Here is a 24644-nt window from a genome sequence, read left to right as displayed (position 1 = left end):
GTGTGCTAACAGGCATGTGGATTAGATTTCAAGGTGAATATGCAAATTTGGCCTTTGGTGAAGAGATCTCATGTTACACGGAATTTTTCAATGAGTAGCAAGATGAAAGCGAGCAAGAAATATTTCAGGACAAAAGCGTTACTTAAAGAAATTCTTGATTTGCCGTTGTGAATGAAAAACGTGCGAATTTCTTACGTGTACAAGGCGCGCGTTGTGAAATTCATTGTGGTTATATTGTTACTTACTTGACCTTACGGCCAAAACATTGCGTAGCGTTTGGTTGAAAATTCTAAAAATATGACGATTTGACACGAACTCTTCAATACTTTTCGGACACATTGTTGCTCATTCATAATATTTACCGGGCTACGGAATCGTCAAATTAGCTAGGCCTCGCTTGAAGTCCTAAAGTTTGGTTTCAATAATGTCATAAATAACCAAGTAAGAAAAGATATGAGTGTTAACGATATCGTACATTTCATATTCTTGTTGTCATAATGAAAAAGTGTACGAAGATTTAATTTGTCATTTTTTCTGTGAAAAACTTTATTTCTGATAAATTTGGTTAAAAGTAAGGGTGTGTATTATACATGGGCGCGTATTATACACGGGTAAATACGGTAATATTTAAGCACACCGGACTGCAAAATTATGGAAAAATCCTGGGTCTAGCCCTAACTAGGTGACAGTCAAAAAAGATACAACATTAGTAACAGGAGGAAATGAATAGGATTCTAGTTAGCTTCAATTCCACAAATTAGCTCCCAATTCATCATTTCTAGATCTTATTGGAATCTGGAGTGATTAATTTTATATTAAGAGGAAAAGCAGAGAACTCAGTGGAAAAAACCTGGTAGAGAGGACAAGACCAATGGGTTTACTGACCAGCGTAATACCCTCCCATATATGACACTGGGTCTAGGAATTTCACTTGGACTCCAGCAGTGGAAGGCAAGGGAACTCAAAGCAGCACCATCTCCTTTCCCCTTTTTGTTCCATTCGTACATGGGTACTAGCAACTAATCAGGGAAGCCAGGAAAGTGAGTTTTGGGGGTAATCTATAACAGAGTAACGTCATGTCCAGGGTAATGAGATAATCCCTTTATGCTAGTCAGTGGTGTGTCAGTCTTGACTAGAAACATGACCTAAAGTGGATTGGAATGGTTCTTTTAGTGCAATTAAAGGAGAGATTCATTGAAAATTTCACATCTGTCAACAATGATGAATATCATGGCAATTAAGACACATTATTATTTCTGATAGGAGCATCAAGAGAAAGGTTCTGCACCTGATTCTGGAGGATCAGAGGTGGTGGTGGATTCTGGATACGAGTCCTCCTTTAGAGAGCAGCTGGGAGTGAAATGTTCATTTGATCAGATCACAACGAGTGCAGAGTTGATGAGCAGTGTCAGTCCAGCGAAAATGTCACTATCATCATTGGATACTAATGTTCAACCAATCCCTGAAAAGCTACCAGGTGTTATTTCTACATATGATGTTCCAACTGGAAACATTACAAGTTATTCAAATTTGGTATCAGGGCAAGCTGAAAAAGGTTCTGAGAAAAGTGATATAGAGTTATCAAATGAAAGACCGCTTATGAATGTGCAGCAAGAAACTGCAGCAACAAGGAATACTATATTTTGGGTGCAACAGCCTCTGTCAATGGGTAAGGTGTCAACTAAACAATATATCCTATTTTCATCCACAAATGATTTTGGACTGTACAATTATGGGTGGCGACAAATTTTCAGCAAATCCTGATGAGCTGTTGCATTACAATAGACTGTTCTGTCGAAGGGGAGTGGCATTGTTACAAATGGCCTCAAATGCAGTGACTGCTGATTTATTGTAGCTATGCAAACCAGTCTTCTATACACAGTACATGTGAAATGCATTAATGAACATTGACTCCTTAACATCAGTATGCATATTCTCCATACTGCTCTCCATATATTTTGTAAGCTGCTGAAAAAGAGAATTTGTTTAACAATCAAGGCTTCCTTAGCTGGTGATCATTTCCTTTGTTCTCGTGCCCTTAATGTTTAATTCACCCTGAGGGGTTAAAAGATTTATTAGAATCTAAATTTATAAGAAATTTACTTATATTGTCAATGGTGCTCCTCCTAACAAAAGTGTCTGTTTTTATAGACTTTGTTTCTAATTTTGATTTAAGAAAGAGAAAATCCCAATTTTAGCTGAAGTTCTTAATCTCATATTTAGGAGGATTCCCGTTTTTTGTGATTCCTACTGCTGGAGGGATTCCTGTTGCTCCTGCAGCAATAGGTGGAAATAATGCCTTGAACACAGCACCTGCTCAACAAAGCTTAGAGATGCCACTTTTGCCTGCCTCTAACAGTCCAGGGTTGCAATCAGCACCACAAACCTCAACACTTGCCCCTAAGCTCCAGAGCTTAAATATTACAAGTGCACCTTCTCAGCCATCACAGAACATTGTTACTGCAGAGGCATCCATTTTGGGAAGTTCTGAGGCCTTAACAACTGTGGACACCACTGAAATCTCTCAGCTGTTCTCTTTGACAGGGCCAGAAGGTGACAGATCTGATTCCGTAGGGGAGCAGCAGGAAACAGAAAAATTCAAATCTCCAGATCAGGAACAGCCTAATGTTGAGAAAACTGATTCGTCCCAAGTTGCAGAGAAAGAATCAGCAGGTTCAATTACTGTGGCTGGAGACCAAGGGAGTAGTGGACCTTTCACTATACAAACTTCTGAATTTGAGGTATAAAGCTATAGATGATGATAATTCTGGTTTGGGAAATTGAAATCTGATAATTAAATCATAAATTTTTAATTTAGCACCTCCCATCAATTAAGCACTCCATTTGACAAAGTACCTCTCCAATTGGCCAAAATTTGAAACTGGCATTCAACACTCCTTGAAAAGGATTTTTATCCTCTCTCTTTATTTTTATGAACAAGTACTCAAAACAACAAGTATTAGTACTGCTTATGAGCTTTGCTTTTTTAAATCTCCAGTAAGTTAGAGGTTTTACATCATTATCATACAAGAAAATGTTTGACAAGTCTAAATATTGCATTTTACATCCCATCCAAATCTATCTTTGGATCTTAGCTAAAACTGGCAATTTTAACCACTTACTATTCAGTACGTAAATTTATTCTGCAGCCATCAGATACCTTAGATTCAGGATTTGAAACATCTGGAAAACCTGAAGGTATATACATGTATGTCTTACCTGAGCTTTCAGGCAGGATTATCTCCCTTTCTTAAAGCATTCTAGTGGTTTAAAGCTTTTATTTGAGAAAACCTTTATTTTAGACACACCTTGTTCAAGGAAAGTAGCCTTGAATCCAAACTTCATAAACTTCTCTTTAAATCTTTGCATCAGTTACTGTCACTGGAGGAACACTCCTATTTAGGGAGAACTTTCCCTGATCTTCAGCTTGTTCTCTGGATGGAGGTTCTGCTGTATCTGTTACCTTCATTGAAGAAATGCCCTTCTTTGGGGTACACTTTTTGTGTTTTTTTCATTTTCCCCCTGAATAAAGGTTCCACTAAAGCTGTTCATTCACTGAGTAAACACCTCTATCTGAGCAACTCCTTTTCTAGTCCTGAGGTTGTGTCCTGGAGGGAGGTTTTTCTGTATTAGTTTGCAAACCCATATCATCAGTGATTTGGAGTGTCTGTAAAATCGAGTCAGCTTTTGAAATTTATTTTTATAGAGAGGCATCTATCGTAAAGTTGGTACCAAGCCCTAGTAACTCTACAAGCTACCAAGTTGTTTATGCAAGGATGCTACTCACTCGTGAAATTTGAGGGCATTGAAGTTGGGTAATGCATTATAATGGTATTGTTTCAAATTACATGTTCATTTTTCAGATAACACTGTTCTGGACGTACATTCAGCTACAGCTGGTGCAGCTGTGAGAGGGGATGTTTATGTTAAAAATGTGATGTTGTTGAAGAAAGAGGATTTAGTTCAAGGGAATGGTAAAATACTTATGCCAACCACTATTGAGATGGCAAGAATGAGAAAGACTGGACAGTACAAAAGACAGGTCCAATTTTCCAAAAGCATGTCAGAGGAAGCAGTGAGGAAAACAATTCAAGAAGAATTTCCTACCTTTGATTTAAGTGGAAGGTAAAGAAAAGTTATTTTTAGTAATTTGAGACAATTAAAATTTGATTCGTTGAGGTCAGAGGTAATTGTAAAACTGACTCCATTACTGATAACAGATTGTTCCAGTATTTCCAAAGGAATCTCAAAAATTTGTTCATGTAGAGTTTGCGTTTTGATTCTTTAATTGTCAGTTTCAGGGCTATGACCTGGGAGGCAAAGAAGGAGAAAGAATAAAATCCCTAGTAAAAAACTTTCCTATTAGAAACAATGTTTTTTGTTTATTAGGTTTTCTTGTGCATCAATCAGTAACCACGATAGTACTCTTCAATTTCATGGGTCTCCTCGTGTATGGGATGGAAGGACAATAAGAAGAATCCTAAAAGGAAATTCAGCCCTTTACATAGTTATGGAGGAGATCCAGGTACCCCCAAGGACAGTAAGAGACCAGGTGGGTTTATAGTTTTGAATCACCCCTGCTTTGCTTAAACCTCGTTTGAAAAGTGGCTCTAATGCAACTAAAACTCACTAACCTGGGAAAGGTTTACGTTTATGGTAATTTGAAACTGAGGGTTTCTTGAACTCTGTATCTAAATGTTTGGGTATACGGTTGTAAATCACCCTTGATCATTGACTTTACTTGCTCGTTTAGATAAGGTTCCTACCGTGTCATAAATTAGGAAAACATAAAAATTCCCGGCAACAACCAATTTGAGTTAATTAGGTTAGTACTTGGATTCTCAAAGAGCGACTATTTCATATGTACTTTAAATGGCGGAGTTTGGATCCAAAAATCATTTTGTGCCTCACTTACAAATTAGTGGTTTAAATCGTTTTAACTGGACGTTGTAAACAGTAATTTTCAGTTTAGTGTCGTAAGAAATTCGGGATTGCATTGGTTTTGCTTTACTTCGCTCTGTGATAGGTCCATAAAATTCGCGCCACTCTTTCAGCCAATCAGACGCAAAAGTAAAACCACTCACGACTTGGTCACCCCCGTTTTTCCGTGCCTTGGGGCAGTTTGGTTGTTTTTACCTTGAGTACTCATTAGCTCTTAAAATTGTTTTCCTTTCTTTAGATTGGCCGTCGTGAGAACTATAATTCTATGAATCTCAGTGTAAAAGCGTTCAAAGAAGTTTTTGATCTTTCTCTTAACTGTCATAATTCTCCAGGATATCGGCAATTTTATCTTTGTTGTTCTGATTTTTTGTTTGTTAGAATCCTCTCTCAATGCTTTGTGAGGTCGCTGTACGAAAGGTTTGTTTTTCTAGGTTACTTAATCCCTAGCACAAGAAATTATTTTCTCCACACCCTCTCCCAGTGACCGTTTCGTCTGATGTGTCAGTAGACGTCCACTACATTGGAAACTTTTTGCCCTATTTTCTTGTGTTAGGTTTACTTTACACGTTTTTTGAATCGGCCTTTTTACGCTCTTTCCTGACCTTGGCTCCCCTTGCTTTATAATTTTCCATGGGTTTTCTTTCCTAGAAATCCGAAAACGTAATGCTGCACCTTAATCTGAATAAATGTGAATTGATTGAGAGACATGCCTTTTTGAACGTTCTCGTAATCTTCTTCTGCCCCAAAGACGAAAACTGGCTGAATTACGCGTACATGCATGTCTTTGACATGAGATGCATAACACGGAACGTGAATATGCTCGAAGTAGCATGTCAGTTGACTTGGGTGTCTTCTCTTGTTACAGGAACGAGTAGACGTCGAGAAGGCTTCAGGTAAGTACAGTTAAAAGAAAGCGCTCCTATTGAGCGTCCTGATAGAAAAAGTGATCTCGTCGACCAATCGTAACAAAGCTAGATATTATACAACCTCAGGCGCTGGAAAGCTGGGCGACCAAGCCTCCTTTGGTTAAAGCTCTATATTCGAACCTGTAGTGAGGTTTTTTTTTTTTTAACGCTTTGACTTCTGTGTGTCGGTGTGTTTATTTTGATTAAAGCATTTTATCTCGAACAAATGTAACTTGTGTCTTGTTTTTATATTGTAGGATCCCCTCCCAATCTGGCTCTCACTGAGGTAAAGACTTTCCTTCTTTTCTCAGAAATCCAAAAAATGTTTTGAACTACTCAACTAAAAAAATAGTCCACACCTCGCGGAGGGATCAACGTAATTTTCACGGTGTTCTCAAGGACCTATTTTCGAATGAAAAGCACAGAAGCTTAATGCAATTAAAAGTTACAGTTTTGGGAGAGTCAGGAATGCCCTTCTCTTTCTGTGGAAGTATTAAAACCTCGTAGATTACGATTATGAGTATGTCTTTGGTATTCATGATAAAGTAAGTGTGCACAGAGGTGAATATTTTCGAAGTAGCGAGTTAGCTGACTTGGTGTCTTCTCTTATAGCAGGAACAAGGAGATGTCGAAATGGTAGAAGGTAAGTACACTTAAAGGATCGAGTGTCGCGAAGCCAAAGCAAAAGGAATCTCAAAGGCCAATCAAAAAAAAAGTAGCTAAGGCTAAATTCAATAACATAAGACCTCACATGCCGGAAATGCGAATTACCAAACCTCCACTTGTTTTAGCTCTACATTGGATTGTGTATCAAGTTTTTTTTCTAAGACCAACCGCATGCGCAGTAAAGCGTCAAAGAAGTTTTCAATCGAGTGTCGTTAAAACCAAAACCAAAGTAATTACAACTACCAATCAGAACGAAGATTACACGTCATTATCAACTAATGAAAACTCAATTTGAAAACAGGCAACCGGCGCAAAGCGCGGGAAAACGGGAGTGACCAAGTTGGAATTGGTCAACCGCCCCCCGGTTAGCTCAATTGGTTAGAGCGCCGGATTGTGTTGTGCGGGAGGTCGAGAGTTCGAGTCCCGGCCGGACCAATACTCATGGTCTTAAAACAACTGAGGAGAATTTGCTACCTTTCTATAATATCAAGAAATGGATAGATATTCTAGTCTTCTCGGATAAGGACGAATAAACCGTAGGCCCCGTCTCCTGCTGGGTTAGGGGTAGGAGACGTTAATTTCCCACGCACGAGATTACTGTATGGTGGATGTCCTCCCCTGGGGTGGGATGGGTGGGTTTACTGGGCCCGCAGTAATTGTCGCAAGCTTTTGCGGTGTCCCCGCCTGTCGGCGAATCTAGTGAATAGTATTTACACTTGATTGGTTGAGATGGTGGCGTGAGTTTTGTAGACCAATCAATGAGCGAGGAAGGGCAACATCAAAGCAAGCTTCCCAAGATCACTTTCGATACTCTCTTGAAAAGTGCACTATCTGTGCAATGCAGGATTACTTTTGACGCTCAGTTAAAAATACCTCCTTTTGTGGGCTTTTTCACCAAAACTAAGGCATTTTATTTTATGCCCTGTTCATACCTACTTAACACGTAATTTTTGTTTGTTTTTAGCTATTTCAGACGCCCGCTTAGAGCAAGGTCTCTTTGAGGTAAAGAATTCTCTTCTTTTGTAACTTTTTAGTAATCAAAAGTTAATTGTTGCTTCTACATCAAGACATAACAAGAAAACAATTTCTTGTCTTCTAAACTGCATTTTACCATTTCCAAATCTGTCATAAGAGTAAGTCTAGAATTAAAATTTCTAACCATTTACAATTCATTTCGTATTTTTATTTTACAGCCATTGTCGTCAGAGGATCTAGGAAAGTCTGAAGGTATACGCATGTATGTCTTACTTGAGCTGACGTGGAAGATTATTTCACTTTCTTTAAGTATTCTAATAGTTTAGAGCTTTTATTTGAGAAACTTCTATTTAAGCAACACCTTCAAGGGAAGCAGCCTTGGATCCAGACTTGAAAGCTTACCTTTGATTGTCGTTTTTGTTACCGTCACTGAAGGAATGCCTTTACTCAGGAAGCTGCTCCTTCACCGAGGGAACGCTTGTATCTGTTAAGTAACTCTTTTTGTAGTCCTGAGGTTTTCCAATGAACGAGGGCTCCACGTTTGCAAAAAACCCATATCAAAAGTGATTTGGAGTGTCTCTAAGACTTTAGTGAGGCCTCGAAATGTCCTGTTAACATCAATTAATCAGGTAACATTTGTTTGTTTTTAGATATTTTAAGAATCTTTCCACAGCGAGGGCCTATTGAGGTAAAGAATTCCTTGTTTTTGTAGTAGTATACCTCTTCTTTTCGTTTGAACTTTAACTCTGTTGTATACTTTTCCAAACACTTAAATGTCTTTCGATATTGTGTGCTCGCCGGCGTTCATAGGGTCTCCACTTAAAGTAAATTTAAGTTCCAGAAACTACCTGAGGCATACGTCTTCTTCAAAAACTTTGCTATCTAAGATAAATTTAACGAGTGGCATACGTTTCTTTCAGGGTCGAGATCCATTTATCCTGGTTTTTGAGGATAGTCTCCCACTTGATGTAGGGTCTACCTGGGCAGACTTTGGGAAGGAGGCTGTTGTTTACTTGGAGAGAAGGAATGATCGTAATCTAATTGGTATAATTCCGGGTTAGTTGGTTTTTATTGTTTTAGATGTTAGAAGATTTACACTTCCTCTTTTTGTGTATATTTTCCTCACTTTACGTTATTTGTTGTTTACTTTATGTATTTTAATTTTTTTATCTCAGCATCTCGTAAGCCCGGTATAGTAACTGTCACAGTGCATTCTTCGAATGGAAGAATTCTTGGAGAGACTGATTTTGTCTATTACGATAAAGATCGTGAAACACTATTACGACTAGTTACAGATCCAAAATTACAAAGTGATTTTTTCCGCCATTGGGCTAATTTTATGGCCGTTGAAACCAAGAGAACTGAAAGACAAGATTTATCGCAACCTTCGACAGGTACGTTTTGTAACTATTATTTATTTTTAATTATTTATTCTCCTAATACTTGCTCTCCATCTATGCGATGATTCTTAGCAAGAGGTTAGCGGCCTTATAACACAAAGAATAATATTAAGGATAAATACTATAATAATACTACTATAATAACACCAAGAATAAGAATCAAAGAACAAAATTAAATAGCAATTAATAATATTAATAATAATAATAGTAATAATAATAATAATAGTTTAAATAACAATAACCATATCATGTCCAGTTGGGCTCGGAAAGAGTTTATAGATTGAGTTTCAGCAACGTTCAGGGGTAAGCTGTTCCAGTCCCTAATGGTAGTAGGGAAAAAAGTAGTATCGGTGATAGTTTGTTACAGATGTCGGAAATTACGCTTATTTCGTCAAGCGAAGAAAAGTTTTTGGGTTTAGGTGAACTTAAAGGACATAACGTGCTGCCCTACGTTGTACCATTTCTACTCTATCCCTATTTTGTTTGGTATAAGGGTCCAAAACATTTGAGGCGTATTCCACAGTGGGCCGTACTTAGCTCTTGTAGGCGATTGCTTTCAGGTCTGGAGAGTTAATTCTGAGGTTTCTTTTCGAGAAGCCTGGAGTCTGGTTTCCTTTGGTTACAACGTTCGAGATATGTTGATTCCATCGTAGGTCCGAAGTGATAGTTAGTCCTCTATACTTACAGAGTCAACCATTTCCAGTTCTTACCATGAAAAATGTTTGCATGGTTTAGTGGATCCCGTTTATTGGTCACACGCAGGACCTGGCATTTATTTGTGTTGAATTCCATAAGCCATTTGTTCTTCCAATTTTCAAGTTCATGCAGGTCCTTCTGCAGAGAATTAGAGTCACTTTGCGACTCCACAGCTAGGTAAAGCAAGGTGTCATCTGCAAACAGGCGAACTGTAGAGGTCAGATTTTCTGGCAAATCCTTAATGTAGAACAAGAAAAGACAAGGACCCATTACAGATCCTTGAGGAACACCAGATAGCACTTGAGCAGAGTCTGAAAATTTGCCTTTAACGACAACTTGCTGAGTTCGGCCTGTATCCAATCCCTTGTTTTGTCCGTTACACCATAGAAGCCAAGCTTCCTTATCAGACGTTGGTGGGCCACCTTATCAAAGGCTTTTGAGAAATCCATGATCAAGACATCCGTTTGCCCTACTCCCTGCATATTACATGCGAAGTCATGAACAAATTCCAGCAACTGTGTCTCGCAAGACCTCTTTTCTCGAAAACCATACTGCAGATGGTACATGATATTGTTCCTATTTGCATGCTTTATTATATTACTGACGAGAATATGCTCCATGATCTTGCAGGCAATACACGTCAGTGATATTGGCCTATAGTTTCCAGCCTCTGACCTTTTCCCTTTCTTGAAGACTGGGGTCGCATAAGCTTTTTTCCAGTCATCTGGTACTTGGGCTGTGTCATATGATCTTCTGTAAATTAGTAACAGAATAGGAGCTCTAATGTGAGACAGTTCCTTCAATACCCTTGGTCTTGATCTGGGCCGGCAGCTTAATGTACCTTGAATTCTTGCAGTAGTTTCAGGACTCCTGATTCTGATATTAGGATATCAGGCATTCTTGGGAAGGTGGCAACTGATCTTTTGGTGCGGGACTTTGAATCGTAAATACAGACTGGAATTGTGTGTTAAGAATATTGGCTAATTGGTCTGGCACCGATACCTTATTTCCTTTTTCATCACTCAACGAGCTGATCCCTGAAGTGTCATTACGGCATTGCTTAATGAAGGTCCGGAATCTTTTTAATCCTGACGCCTCCCTACTGTCCCCTTCAATGGGGGTTATGATGGACTCCACATAGCTCCGGTAGGCTTGCCGCATATGCCTTTGAATATACTTCTTAAGCTGCTTAATCCTCTTTGTGATCTTCCTTAGATCAGCAGCTCTCAAGGCCCTAACAAGACCCTTTCGTTTAATTTGTAACCTATCCCGTATTTTTATCATCCTCTTAATCTTGGGTGTAGTCCAAGGTAGGTTATCTTTTGACTTGCTATATTTATGTGGTAAATGCCTATCAATTCCTTTGTTAATCGAGGCTTTAAGTTTCTCCCAGAGTTCATTTGTTGTTGAGCTCTCTCATAAAGTAGGATCTTTCGGGGCGACTGTTTATGCCTAACAGGCTTGAGGTCTAAAGTAAGAAGTGGGCAATCATGATCTGAGACACCCGGAAGATCGTTACATCTTTGATGATGGTTGGCTGATTCGAATTAGCTAAATCTAAGGTGTTCTGCTGTCTAGTTAGTTCTTCAACTAATTGGACTAGACTTTTATCGTCCAAAATTGGTACTGGAGACCAGGGCCCAGTTGTTCAAAGGCCGATTAGCACTAACCCAGGGTTAAATTTTAATCTAGGTTTCTAAATTTCTCTGATCAAAAGCCGTTTTGGGATAGTTTTTCTAATTCTTTCTTGGACATTCAATCATCAAATTGTAGACAAGTGGAATTAAACTGAATTTTCTTTTAGAGCTTTCGGATCTGAAATCAAATTTCACACTAACCCTGGGTTATCTTAATCCAGCTTTGAACAACCCGGCCCTGGGAAATTACATTTCTTTACCAGATGTTTTTTTTCCAGTCCCACCCTGGGAGGTTAAAATCACCATAAAGTAATATATGATGCTGATCTTTTAGCAGAGACAGTGACCTTTCGAGCTCTAGCAAGGATTGTGCACCATCTTCATGGGGTCTATAATAAGCACTCAGGTAGATGGTTTTGCAGTCAGCTAATTGAAGACTGCATCATAAGATTTCACAATCTGTTTCCATATCGTGTTCCCTGGTGACAGCAAGATCTTTCTTATAAGCAATCAGAACACCACCATGTGGGTCTGATACTCTGTCCATTCTTTCTACTTGGTACAAGCTAGCAAATAATATCTAGTTAGAAACACTTGTAGAGAGCGATTATCCTCTTGAGCTCGAAGGTTTTTCTTTTCCAAAACATGATGAGTTTTAAAAAAAGTCTCACTTCCCCGTAACGTTCATTTTAGGGACTGAAGATAGAGGCCGTTGTAGAGAAATGGCAGTTTTTTTGGGATAGGTCGGCTAGGTGACCTTTATTTTTTTCAAATAAATGTGGAGCAATTTTTTTTCACATATAACAAAGGCTTATTGTACCATAATAGGGGACCACAGGTCTGTTAGAAATAGTAGTTACTGTTACGAGTTACCTGTGTAAAGTGAAGTCTATTACATACCTACTTTCATATTTAATTTAGTCACTAGCCAGTAACATCACCGTAAAACTGGCAAATTCGTTTTCAAAAACTCTGGACCCAACTGGTCCCGAAAAACCCCTCAATTGAATCTGATAAAACCTTTTGCTCAGGTTGTTCAAACGCAAGTCATCGACAACTGTCCTTTTCAGTTCTTTTCTCCGAAGAAAATTCCTGAAAATGTTACTCAATTCCTTTTTAAGCTTCAGTTCTAAAACGTTTTGAATTTTGTAATTTCTTTTTTCGGTAGACTTACCAAACTCACTATTATTTTCTCCAGGATTCTCACAACCAAACCAAGTGTTATGCCCATTGGTTTGTACAGCAGAAAAATCTGATGTCCGACAGTTGGTTAACATTTTCTTCAAGTACTCAGCAAGAAGGGCAATCCATCTAGCCCACAAAGAAGAGAAGATACTGTCCGAGTCTGTTGCCAATTATCACAGTAACAACAACTTCAAAAATTACCTCGCGGAAAAATACAAAAGGTACTCAGAGTACATACATACATACATACATACTTTATTGCATAGCTCCCCCCTGGGGGCTCTTCCGCCATACATGAATATAAGATATTAAGTCGTAAAAACGTCATAATAAGATAACATGATATTAAAAAAAAAAAAAAAAAAAAAAAAAAAAAAATTAGCTTATATTTCAATACTAAAGTCACATGTTACGAATTAAGAATATTCTTAAAAATTTTCTTTTTAAAACCACTTAGGCTATCTGTGTCTCTGATAAATTTGGGTAAAAAATTATAACTTTTAGCCCCACGGAAGGCAAAAGCCCTTTGCCCAGCCGCGATCCTGCACTTGGGCAACGTAAGCTCGCTCTTCTGTCTGGTATCTCTTTGGTATCTCTTATCAAGCTCTACAAGATAGAAAAAACTGGTTACAAGTTAACTCCCTATGTATTATAACATTAGCATAGTATGCTTACCACCAGAGCTAAATATTTTGTTCCACGTAACTTTTCGCTAACGATCAGATTTAAATGGTTGTCGGTAGAATCAATGTGGCTATGACGAGAGAGTAAGGGAAGCAGGTTTTGAAAGAAATTGCGGTGCTGCATTTGTGGGGGACTGTAACAAGATAATTTGGTTTTATCAACCGAGTTGATTGTGTACATTGGCCACCGTAAAGAGTTTTGACCACTATCAATCTGTAGGGTGTTTCGAGATGAATTTGCGTTTATTATTCAAAATTTAATTTTTTCGTCTCTGCTTAGATTCTCAGAGGAGATTGAGGCCAATCAAGAGTTCTCCTCAACAGTCGATCGGTTGGAACCTGCGAAAGCTGCCGAGAAAGAAGAAAGACGACTTCGTGGCTATTTAGGCGATGTTGATACATCGTCTAACTCCGAAAATTCTGATTCTGATTGTGATTCTGAAGACAGGCCTCAAACGGCTCTCAACAAAGGTATCCTTTTTTTTTTTTTCAACATATTCACCTTTTGGGGATGTGCAGAACTATGTGCGGTTTACTAAAAGAGGTCACCTCCATGACAGTTTCTTTCAGCTTTTTATCAATCGAAGTTACAATAAAATTAGAACAACGTGTTGTTTTGTAGTTATTAGTGATGAGTTCATCTGATGAAAACTGCGGTTACATTTCATATATTTTTTGTGTTGATTTATCATCTTACGGGTTTATGTTGAAGTAATTTGATGACCTGCTCCCAGTTGGCTTGTTAGCTCAATTGGTGGAGTGCTGCACTAGTATCGCAGAGGTCAGTGATTCGAATCCCGTACAGGCCTTAATTTTTTCAGGTCTGATTTTCACTATTGCTTAAAGTGCCCCTGAGATTAAAATTTTCGTACATCATTTTTTTTTTCATTTTCGTGTTCAGTGTGTCTCCTTCACCTACTCTGCCAAATTTCAGTCTAGACCGAGCACCAGAAATATCTTTTTTCGGGCCGTTAAATTCACGATTTCGCGTCCGCCATTATTTGATCATGTTCCTGAAGTTGATCGCAGTACTCAGAGGAAGTGACGTCAAAGGCTCAACGCGAAAATCTTACATGGCAAAATGTCAAGCAAACATAACAGAGTGCTTTACTCTATTCTTACAAAAACTAAACAAAACGGACAAGGCATTGCTGCGTAATAGTCCTTTTTACAGCTGTGGGCTTGGTGGCCAAGCCTTTGAACGGGAGTGACGCTAAGGGTGACCCTGTTGTAATAGAGACCTGTATCTAGTTAGCATGATAACGAAGACATTTACGTTTGCATTTGAAAAGCAGCAACATCTCTATCATAACAAGGTAACCCTTAGCCTCACTTCTGTTCAAAGGCCTGGCCACCAAGCCCACGACTGTAAAAAGGACTATTCAAAGCTGAAGTAATCGTGCAAACCATGCTGCAGGTATTTCTCTGCATTGGAGCCTTGCAAATAGATCAGAGCGGGAAAAACGGATGCGATTTGTGCGACCTCGCCGAGCTTCAATCCTGATCTATTCCGAACACCTCTCGGAGGACTGTTTCGAGAGATCTGTGTACTTTGAAGGATCTAGGCGAAGAAAATTCTGTCGGGTTCAGTGCCTATCGTTCAAGAGAAGGGACAAGAAAAACCGTCCTTGGTGCGATCTCGACAAAAGCGAAGTCTACGAACCTCCACGGGTTTTGTCACCTTTACATATGATCTGATCCACCTTTAACAACGCTCTGCCAAGATACCTTACACAAAGCAAAGTAGTCGGTGAACATTGTAAATAAGAATGATAAAATTGGCGAATTGAGGATTGAGATTTCTGACCTCAAAGAGCTCACTTTTATACAAAAGAGATGAAAAATGTAATTGTGTGCTCTGACTCTAAATAATGCTAGCTTGAAAATTTCTTAAAAAACCTCTCAAACTATCAACCATCTGACACCCAAGTCAGCGTGCTATCAAAGGGTCTCAGATTCATCCCAACGCCCGTGACAAACGAATGTAAAATCAGGCCAACTTCTGCGAGATTTATTCGCAAGACAAATGCGCCTCCGTTACACCTTTCACAGACAAAACAAAGAACCACTTCTGTTTCATATCAAACTGAATGCCACCGATTCAATCTTCTATCGCCCTTCAGAGCTACTTGGAAAACTGTCATAGCGCTCTTGCAGACTGCATCTAAGCCAAAAAATACTTTGTAACGCAATGAAGTCACGGCTCTAAAAGAGTTGAAACAAACTCTGCTTTAAACCTCACCGAAGCAACACAACAATAGTCATCATGAATGAGACAGAAAAAACAAAAGAGGCCAAAGTGCAACTCAACAACGGAGTTCACTTCAAACCTCTTAAAGCACCGATAGTAAAAAACACGCAGGAAAGGGTTAATGAGATCATTAACCGAATGCATCGGGGCAAACACATTGATGGCTTGGAGATAGCTTTCACAAACTCCCAATATCCGCCTTCGGATACACAATCAGCCATTGCCGCAAATTACTTTTACTCAGTAAACACCCGATCATTTCTTACAAAAAAAGAAAATCCCTTACGACAAGGAAAAATACAGATCGAAGGCGATAAAGCGATGCGACCACAAAAGCCACATGGGGAGCCGTGCCGTTCTGTGTTTATCTTTATTCGCATGGAAAAAATTCATCGTTTGTCGGCGCAAAACTATCCACAGAAGCTTAAGATGATTTCTGGGACAGTTCATCGTCAGACAATGTCGACATTTCACGACTGACAACAAAACAGTTCTCAAAAAAGTAATATGTGTGATTCTCTGTGCAGCGAACAAAGAGAGTTGTGACAAAGTAAAGCATAAGTTTGTTGAGCCTTTGACGTCATGATAACGTTTTCTGCTGTACAATTGCGGGCTTGGCTGAAACATATTTGCAGCGATTTTTGGACGACTTTGAAGCGGTTAAAATTAGTCATCGAAGGTTTGTTTTGAGTTTTTAATGGCAAAAGGGTTTTAACTTGTCCCAATTCAACATTGTGTAAACAATTTAGGCCAAAATAAAATGGTCAATTTTCGTCTCAGGGGCACTTCAAATAGTCCTCTTCATTGCGAGGATCGTGCACAAATACGTTATTATTCATATAACAGCTCTTAAAAATGAGAATTGATCATTTATATTGTTCTCCCCATTTGATTAGATTTAGCTGAGAAAGAAGCAAAGGAAATAAATGAGTTAGACCTTCTCCAGGCCAGATTGGGCTATGTTGATCCTCAAGACCTTGGCAATCTGAAACCCAAGCCTCAGGAAAGAGGTGGGTTATGTTAGGACTTGAGAAGTCTTCTCTCGATGCAATTGTCTTTCCAAGGGCGTAGCTAAAGAGTGGGGGTGGGGGAAAGGAAAAGGAGTTAAAGAGGTATCTTGGAGGTTGCCCCATGATTACGAATTTGTAAAGTTCAATTCACGAAATCAATTTATGAAAAAAGACCTCACACTTGACCCCCACACAGATCCACAAGGTTTCTACTTCTTTTGTTCTCCATACTTTAGATAAAATTTTGAAAACAGTTTTGAAGTTTTTATCTAAAATAAACTCTTTTTGAAGTTTTGAAAACAGTAATAGCTCACACTTGGTTAGCTTGATATGAAGATATGAAGATATGAAGTGTATATGGTAGATTAACTTTTGAGTAGGATAACATTTGTATGTGTGTTTTGATTTTTATTATTGTTTTGATTTAATTGTTATTATTATTTTTATTGTTATCATTATTATTGTCGTTTTGCTTCTTTCGTAAATTAAAAAAGTATATCATGTCACTGTTTTTGACGCATGTCTCCAGGTTTACTAGAGGCGAATAATCAGCGACGAGATCTGTTGTTGGCGAACAGAAGCAGGAACTTTGATCAGAATTCAGTGGCTGATAAGAACAGACGTGCTGTAGAAATAAGCGAAGACAAAGCAAGCGATACATATCCAGTTCCTCTATGAAAATGGAACAGATTAGATCGCCAATTCTGCAAACTTGTTAGCGACCTGCCAAGTGATTGAAGTTTACGTCGTAAATAGACTTTTGAAAAAATACTCTTGAAATATTATGAAAACTCATTCTCTTCTCTGAACGTAAGAAAGAGGAGAAAAACTGGGAACAAGGCTACGTACGCCGATAATTTCGGCACCAGCTCTTCCCGAGAAGGATGAAGCATTGCACTACAAGTCTTGAATGTAAGTATTTTTAGCCTTACTGCCTCTGTATTTTAACAATAAGCATAGGGCTCAATAAAGGGAGAAGGAAGCTTTAGAAAGCGTTGTCAAAAAAGCTCGTTATAATATCAATCAATCAAGCATAAACTCAACAACTAATAACATGGTGTCAGGAGTGGGATCCGAATTTGCCGCATTGTGAGACGAGTTGATAGGACAAGCAAGTTTCCTGTGAGTTGTATTTCTGTATTTTGTATAATGGCCGAGGGAGACTCTCGAATGCCCGGTCCACTGCTCCTAGACGCGAATGCTGCTGAGAATTGGAGGAAATTTTTTATGCAGTTTGAGATTTTCCTTGTTGTGAAGGGGAAGGATAATAAAGCGGACAAGCTAAAAGTAAATTTGCTGTTACATTGTGCTGGGCCAATGAATCGAAGAGTACAGTCACTTCGTGTTTACCGATGAAGAAGACAAAGATTGCTATCAAGATGTCTGTCGCCTTTTTGAGGAATTGTGCTAGGGTGCCAAAAATGTAATTTATGAGCGACTGGTGTTTAATCAGCGAAACCAGAAGGAAGGTGGGATTGACAAATTCGTCAGTGAACTAAAAAGACTGTCTTTAACTTGTGAATTGGGCGACCTCCGAGATTCACCCATTCGTGATCGTATTGTTGGAGGAGTTTTGTCAGATGAATTGCGAGGTGAACTGCTGAAGAAACCAGATTTAACGCGGCAAACTGCTCATGACTATTGCCGTACATTTGAGGCAGCCGAAAACCAGAAATACAAATTCAATACACCAACTATGGCGGGTTCTGAACGGTCACTTCACCCTCTCAAGTAAGTCAAGGTTCAACGCAAGACACCTGGTCGTAACTGCAAGTTCTGTGGTTACAAGCACCCATTTACTCAGCCACCTCGCTGCCCAGCTCTTGGAAAGAAATGCAACAATTGTAAGAAGGAAGGACACTTTGCACAAGTGTGCAAAGAACTAAGAGGTGAAGGTTCACTTCTTGCACCCGTAGAGCATGATCCTCCTACGAATCACGATGTGCACGCATATTTTGATTCAGTTGAGCTGGATAGTGTCTCCGGCACTCGAAAGAAATCTAGGAGTTTGGTTACTGTCAAAATTGCTGGGAAGAATGTACAGATCAAGGTAGATACGGGTGCAGAAGCTACAGTCATTCCCTATGAGCTGTACAAGGAAATCACAAACAAACCTCTCCAGAAAACTCAGCAACCTTTGAAGGGTTGGCTTTCACCTAAACCCATCCATCCAAAAAGATCTGTGAGGCTTCAGACTCAGTATGGGGGTCGTGAACTTAACCTGTTGTATCTTGTGGTAGATGGAAATTGTACACCATTGCTGGGTTGTGATGCTTGTTTAGATTTAGAAGTCCTTGCGTTTATGAACGTTGAACTGATACCTACTCCAGCGTCAAAATAACCTGAGCCAGACCTGCCAAGTGTCTTCCAGACCGATCTTGTGTTGCAGGATTATAAAGATTGCTTTAGTGATAAACCTGGCAAGTTACCGAACGAAGTACACTTGGAAGTTGATCCGTCAGTTCCTCCAGTCATCCATCCTCCAAGAAAACTTCCAATTGCACTTCTTGAACCAACACGAGAGAAGCTCACAGAGATGGAAGAAGATGGGATTATTGTAAAAGAGGAGGAACACACCCCTTGGGTTTCATCTATGTTAGTGATTGACAAACGGAAAGTAAAAGAAAAGAACACTCCACTCTCAGATAAAGATGTTCGAATTTGTATTGACCCAAGGGACCTAAACAAAGCTCTTAAGAGGCCGCACTATCCAATAGTTACTGTAGAGGAGGTTGCCAACCGATTATCAGGTGCAAAGAGTTTCATGTCCCTGGATGCTGGCAGTGGATACTGGGAGCTCCCAGTGGATGATGAAAGCTCAGAGCTCTTAACATTCAATACCCCATGGGGTCGATATCGCTTTACAAGGCTCCGCCTTTTGGCATCTCTTCTGCCCCTGAAATCTACCAAAGAGAGATGGACAAACTCTTTGAAGGAGTTCCTGTGGGGGCTTTAGTGGATGATATCGTGATACATGGTAAGGATCAAATTGACACTGATCAGAAATTGAGAAGAGAAGAGTACTGGCTAGAAGCAGAGAAGTAGGATTGAAGTTCAATCCAAACAAAGTGAAACTTCGCGTTCCTGAAGTGAGCTATGTTGGACATGTGTTTTCGGCCGAGGGATTGAAACTTGATAAGATCCGGGCGATCAGTGAGATGCCTCCTCCTTCTGACAAAGAAGGTGTACTTCGAATACTAGGAACTGTCAATTAGTTAGACAAGTTCATTGAACACAAAGCTGATCTACAAGAGCCAAGTTCACAGCTTACCCAGAAAGATGTGGCATTAGTGTGGGAGAAGCCACAACAAGAAGCTTTTGATAAGCTGAAGTCTGTCATCACTAGTTCACCAGTGTTAGCATACTTTAATAACAGCAAAGAGACATGCTAAGTGGTGATACCAGTAGCACAGGGCTTGGTACAGTAATCATGCAGGAGGACAAACCAGTTGCCTTCAGTTTGAAGACATTGTAACGGCTGCCACGCCTTTTGCCTTCTGTTAAGAAGACGTTGACAAACTTGTGCGCGCGCGACTCGCGTGCGCGTACTTTGAGATTACGAAGTAATCTCGTAAGCAAATCACGCGGACCCTTTTTAATGTTGACGTGTGCGACTTTTAGAGAAGAGTTGTTGTAGTTTTTTAGTTTATCGTTTGGTTGTTGTCGTTTGCCGTAAGACTACAGTTTTCTGTGTTAGAGTAAGTGTCTGTTTAGATTTCCCGTTTCGCTTCCGAATATCTACCTTATATTAAAGTTCGTTTTCGTTCAATTCTTACAAGCGGGACTGTTATGTAAGTGCTAATGTTCCTTTCCTTGAGCTTATATATAGTTCGTTTGTAAGTTTGTTTGAGTTCTTAGCTAGCTTTGCATCTTGCCTTTGTATCGGAATGTTTGGAATGTTGGTTTGTCTATTCGCATTTAGCTTAGCTTCTTCCTTATAAATTCATATTTCAGTTTACGATAAGTACTTGGATAGCACGACTACGTTAAATAAAACGATTCAAGGCTTGTCCGTAAAATATATTCTCGCTTCATAGTGTGTCTTCATTTGCGAAACTCATAGTTGTCGTTGAAATTTTGCTTTGCTTGTGTCGGCAGCTACAGACATTGACTCCCTCAGAAAATATCTATGCAAATATTGAAAGAGAGCTGTTGGCCATTGTATGGGGAGTACAAAAATTTCACACATATGTGTATGCGCGCAGAGTTATTGTTGAGGCAGACCACAAACTGTTGGAGTCAATCTTTCGCAAACCAATGAATGAGACCCCTCCAAGGCTACAGAGGATGTTGCTGAAACTCACCAAGTATGACCTTGTGGTGCATTACGTTCCTGGAAAACAGCAGGTCATTTCAGACTGCCTCAGCAGAGTACCTCTCAGTGAAACCAAACCATTCAGCGGACCTGAAGATGTCATAGGAGTTAATCTTGTTGAGGAACTTGGATTGGAAAGCAGTACTCTGAAGAGAATCAAGGAGAGCTCAAGTGGTGATGAGACTTCTAGAGTAGTTATGGAGTGCGTTTTGAGAGGATGGCCCTCTGCGAAAGAACAAGTTGATGAACTTGCCCGTGAATATTGGAGTTTGAGAGAAGAACTAAGTGTTGAGGATGGCATGTTATTTAAATCAGACAGAATTGTATTGCAAAGACCATTGAGAGCTGAAGTGTTAGATGAAATTCATGGAGCCCACATGGGAGAGAGCAAGAGCCTTTCCTTTGCGAGGGATTCCGTTTTCTGGCCTTCCATGACAGCGCAAATCAAAGACAAAGTCAGTTCCTGTGCTGTGTGTAATGCGTTCCGCAACCGACAACATAAAGAAACATTACATCCTCATGACATTCCAGGATTACTTTGGCAAGTAGTTGAGACTGACCTGTTTGAATATGGTGGCCAAACATACCTGTTAGTCACTGACTTCTATTCGAACTACTTTGAAATAGAACTACTTCGCCAGAACACTGCTGTTTGTGTTATCAACAACTTGAAGAAAATATTTGCCAGGTTTAGAATCCCTGAGAAAGTTGTCGGTGATAACGGACCGCAATACAGCAACACCATACATTTGTTAAGCAGAAACCACGAGTTCAAGAGATTCGCTGAAGAGTGCGGATTTTCCCATACAACCAGCTCACCAGAGTATCCCCAATCCAATGGTGCAGCGGAAAGAGCTGTACAGACCGCAAAACGCATTCTTAAGAAGGCTGCTGCAGAGAACAAAGACCCATTTGAGGGACTGCTAAAGTATCGTAACACCCCATTCGAAGATATTGGTGTGTCACCTGCACAGCTGCTGATGATTCGGCGCACTTGAACAATGATACCAACTCATCGACGTCTCTTGTTACCTCAGCCAGTGGATCGTGATCATGTTCTGAAAACGCTTCATCATCGACAGCATAATGCCAAGTCTAATTACGACAAGCAGAATAGAGATTTGCCTCCACTTGACGTTGGGGACAGGGTGCTGTTTCGTCCAAATGGGGAGAAGGAATGGCGCAAAGCGGAAATTATGCCAAGATCATGCCTACTGGAAGATGAATGTGGACGTACTTACAGGAGAAACAGAAGACAGATCATCGCTGTTCCAAATGACTTTCCCATGACACCGAGGACAAGGGCTCTTCTCACGAGTACACAACCTCATGACTCTCTTGCGAGTACAAGACCGGCGCCTGTACTTGGGAAGCCAGCGTGAACTTCAGTCCCATCAGAGAGACAGACAGAAACAATTGGACCCTCTCCCATTACAACCAGATCTGGGCGTCAAGTTAGCAGGCCGCAGAGACTCATTGAATCATGTTAGGGGGGAGATGTTGTAAATTGAAACCCTTGGGGATCCCCTTAGGGACCCCTGAGTGACTTGCACGGCACCCCGAAAATGGGAACCCATGTGCGTTGTGTTGTTGAACTTTCGAGTCGGCGGGCATGTTAAAAAAGCTCGTTATTAGTTGTTGAGTTTATGCTTGATCGAATGATATTATAACAAGCGAATTATTTTTATCGCTGCCTTTGAAGCTTATATAGAACCGCTCAAAGAATTGTATTCGTATTCCACTAAGGACTCTGTCCAACAAAGTCTCATCGCCATGGATGGAAGGAGTTGAGGGCCACACAAAAATGCAAGCTTGAGTCAAGTGAAATTTTTTTTATTTCGATAGATATGTTTGTAACATGCGCTTTGTAATTACGTCTTGTGTGTTTAGGTTACTGATTTTTTTTCCTTTGGTTTTTTTTTTTTTTTTTTCAAATGGCGGCGCCCCTAGTCAGTATTAAGCGCATTTGAAGATAATTCCTGCACGGTTAGAATACTTGACTGATTGACAAAATGTGGTATAGTTAAAACCTGCATATAAAAACACAGGTTTATTAAGTTAGCCTTTGTAGGTTCTTATAAAAATGGTGTTTACAATGAAGTTACCTTGTAAATATTTACGTCTAACTTTCCAGGGTCATGTGGCGTTTCAATAGCCCATTTCCGAATTACCCTTGGCCTCGTTTTCAAAACGAGTCCTGGTGCTCATCCTTTCGTATGATAATAAGTTTTCATTCACATGCAATTAAACTCATTTTCACAACAATATGTGAGCACCAGGCCTCGTTTTGAAAAAGAGGCCAAGGGTAATTCGGAAATGGGCTATTTAGGGAGTTCTCATGCTAGAGAAGATTCTTGAGTTTGTATATTTGCGCTCCTGCTTTCCTCTACATATTGTGCACCTTATATGACAGTCATTCCTGTAGCCATGTTTTATCAGTATTTCAGTTCTTCATCATTTTAAATAAATAAATAAATAAATAAATAAGGAATACCAAGATATGGAGAAGACTAAAGGATAGCGTGAATTATGAGTTTAAATTTTATAGTTTGCTTTTCTTTTTCAGAGGCTTGATGCTTTCCACCAACACCGAGCTCGGAGAAGATTTAATTGAGCACCATCAAACCAAATTAAACGTCGAACAGATGTTGAACTAATTGTATCGAGGCAAGAGCTACTTTTTCCATGTGGTCTGCAATGTTTACTCGTTTGTACATATTAGTGCTAAGCAGCTGAACATTATCATCCATGTTCTCCCTACTTTACTTTATACATTTCTTTTAGTAATGACAAGGAGAATTCATTTAACAATAAAAAAAATTCTTAGGTTAGCGATCATTTCCTTCATTCTCATTACCTTACTGAAGGATTCAGCATTATCATCGTAAGGAGATATTAGATGCCGATCATTCTTTGGGTGTAAAGAGTGAAAACACATTCGAGGATTTGTAAATAGATGTTTATATTGTACGTTTACATTTTTAAAATTGACATTAAAATTTAAGATTAAGCTGTTTTTTTTTTTTTTTTTCATTAAGTTTTCTCTTTTGTTAGCTTGATTAAAAAAATCAGACGCCAAATACCTTTTGTATTTACTTTAAAAGCGAAGAAGTTGGACTGTCCTCACTTTTCTGGCCAATGACACGGAACGTAAAATAAAATCCAACTTGGTTGCTGCCTTAGTGGGAGAACTGACTGGAAACAAACTTTTGTCAACTTATTGGGATAACCTCAGAAATATTCGGAGCTTCTTCAGAAATTTTCATATTTGGTTTTGTACTCCACGAAAATACCCGCTTACTGACCATCAAAAATTCCTCTCCGGTGGCTCGTTTCTGATAAAATTATTTTCTGAGGGCGAATTTCTTGGAACTTCACTATGAACAGAGAATTCCTAGCAGTTAGGTTTAGACAATGGAAATCTAAAGTTACGCCCGTAAAATTATATTACCTACCTAACCAGTAACAGTGTTGTATTTGTAACCGTCACGCCGTGGACAACCTCGTTGATTATATTGCAGTCGGCGTCCGTGGGCAAATTAAAGCGAATCCTTCGTACTGGCCATCTTGCCTGCACGGGATTACTCGCTTTGATCCCGCGAATTAAAAATAAAGTGCACGAGTGGACTTACAAACTTCGTAATTTGTGGACAATGTCGGCGATAAAGTTGCAAAAGAGACAGAAAACAGTCAAAAAAGAGAAAGAAAAAATAAAACGACTCTCCTGCGTATATTGTGCCACAAATACGGTTGGCTTTCTTTCCCGTCTCTCGAAATAAACAAGTCTTGATTTTTGATTATGCGATGATCTCTTTGCTACATATTGCTAAATCCTTCATTGGCCAAGCTTGTTAGGTCAAGATGGCTGAATATTAGCCTCTTTCTTTTTTCCCACCTTCCACCTCACGCTTTATCAAGAACGCACAGATATTGACTCGGCTACACTCAGATTATTAGCTTGAACCACACCAGTAAGGCGA

General features: G+C 39.5%; 1 protein-coding gene, 1 long non-coding RNA gene and 1 pseudogene across 3 annotated transcripts in view; 2 read left to right on the top strand and 1 right to left on the bottom strand.

The window, feature by feature from the left end:
- LOC111338604 (uncharacterized) overlaps positions 1-23744 on the top strand; it is a 28096-nt gene extending 4352 nt beyond the window's left edge. Inside the window, exons 4-23 of one of the 2 annotated variants that reach the window (XM_088737823.1) lie at positions 1264-1669; positions 2224-2741; positions 3150-3198; positions 3864-4125; positions 4390-4552; positions 5320-5358; positions 5807-5834; positions 6104-6132; positions 6459-6489; positions 7477-7514; positions 7706-7739; positions 8138-8175; positions 8408-8543; positions 8663-8881; positions 11555-11626; positions 12419-12626; positions 13369-13559; positions 16236-16349; positions 16879-17261; positions 23231-23744. In XM_088737823.1, the coding sequence (XP_088593949.1) occupies positions 1264-1669; positions 2224-2741; positions 3150-3198; positions 3864-4125; positions 4390-4552; positions 5320-5358; positions 5807-5834; positions 6104-6132; positions 6459-6489; positions 7477-7514; positions 7706-7739; positions 8138-8175; positions 8408-8543; positions 8663-8881; positions 11555-11626; positions 12419-12626; positions 13369-13559; positions 16236-16349; positions 16879-17027 (2724 nt within the window). In that variant the 3' untranslated portion in view covers positions 17028-17261; positions 23231-23744. The remainder of the gene's footprint in view (positions 1-1263; positions 1670-2223; positions 2742-3149; positions 3199-3863; positions 4126-4389; positions 4553-5319; positions 5359-5806; positions 5835-6103; positions 6133-6458; positions 6490-7476; positions 7515-7705; positions 7740-8137; positions 8176-8407; positions 8544-8662; positions 8882-11554; positions 11627-12418; positions 12627-13368; positions 13560-16235; positions 16350-16878; positions 17262-23230) is intronic. The other variant, XM_088737824.1, reaches the window with a different exon arrangement.
- Positions 1-24644, bottom strand: part of LOC148720868 (uncharacterized) — a 222254-nt gene that overhangs the window by 110044 nt on the left and 87566 nt on the right. The window lies entirely within an intron of this gene.
- Positions 17499-18084, top strand: LOC148720871 (uncharacterized; annotated as a pseudogene).

This window comes from Stylophora pistillata, chromosome 11 (assembly GCF_964205215.1).
Source record: "Stylophora pistillata chromosome 11, jaStyPist1.2, whole genome shotgun sequence".
NCBI classification, from domain to species: Eukaryota; Metazoa; Cnidaria; class Anthozoa; order Scleractinia; family Pocilloporidae; genus Stylophora; species Stylophora pistillata.
This window is presented reverse-complemented; position numbering and strand designations above follow the sequence as displayed.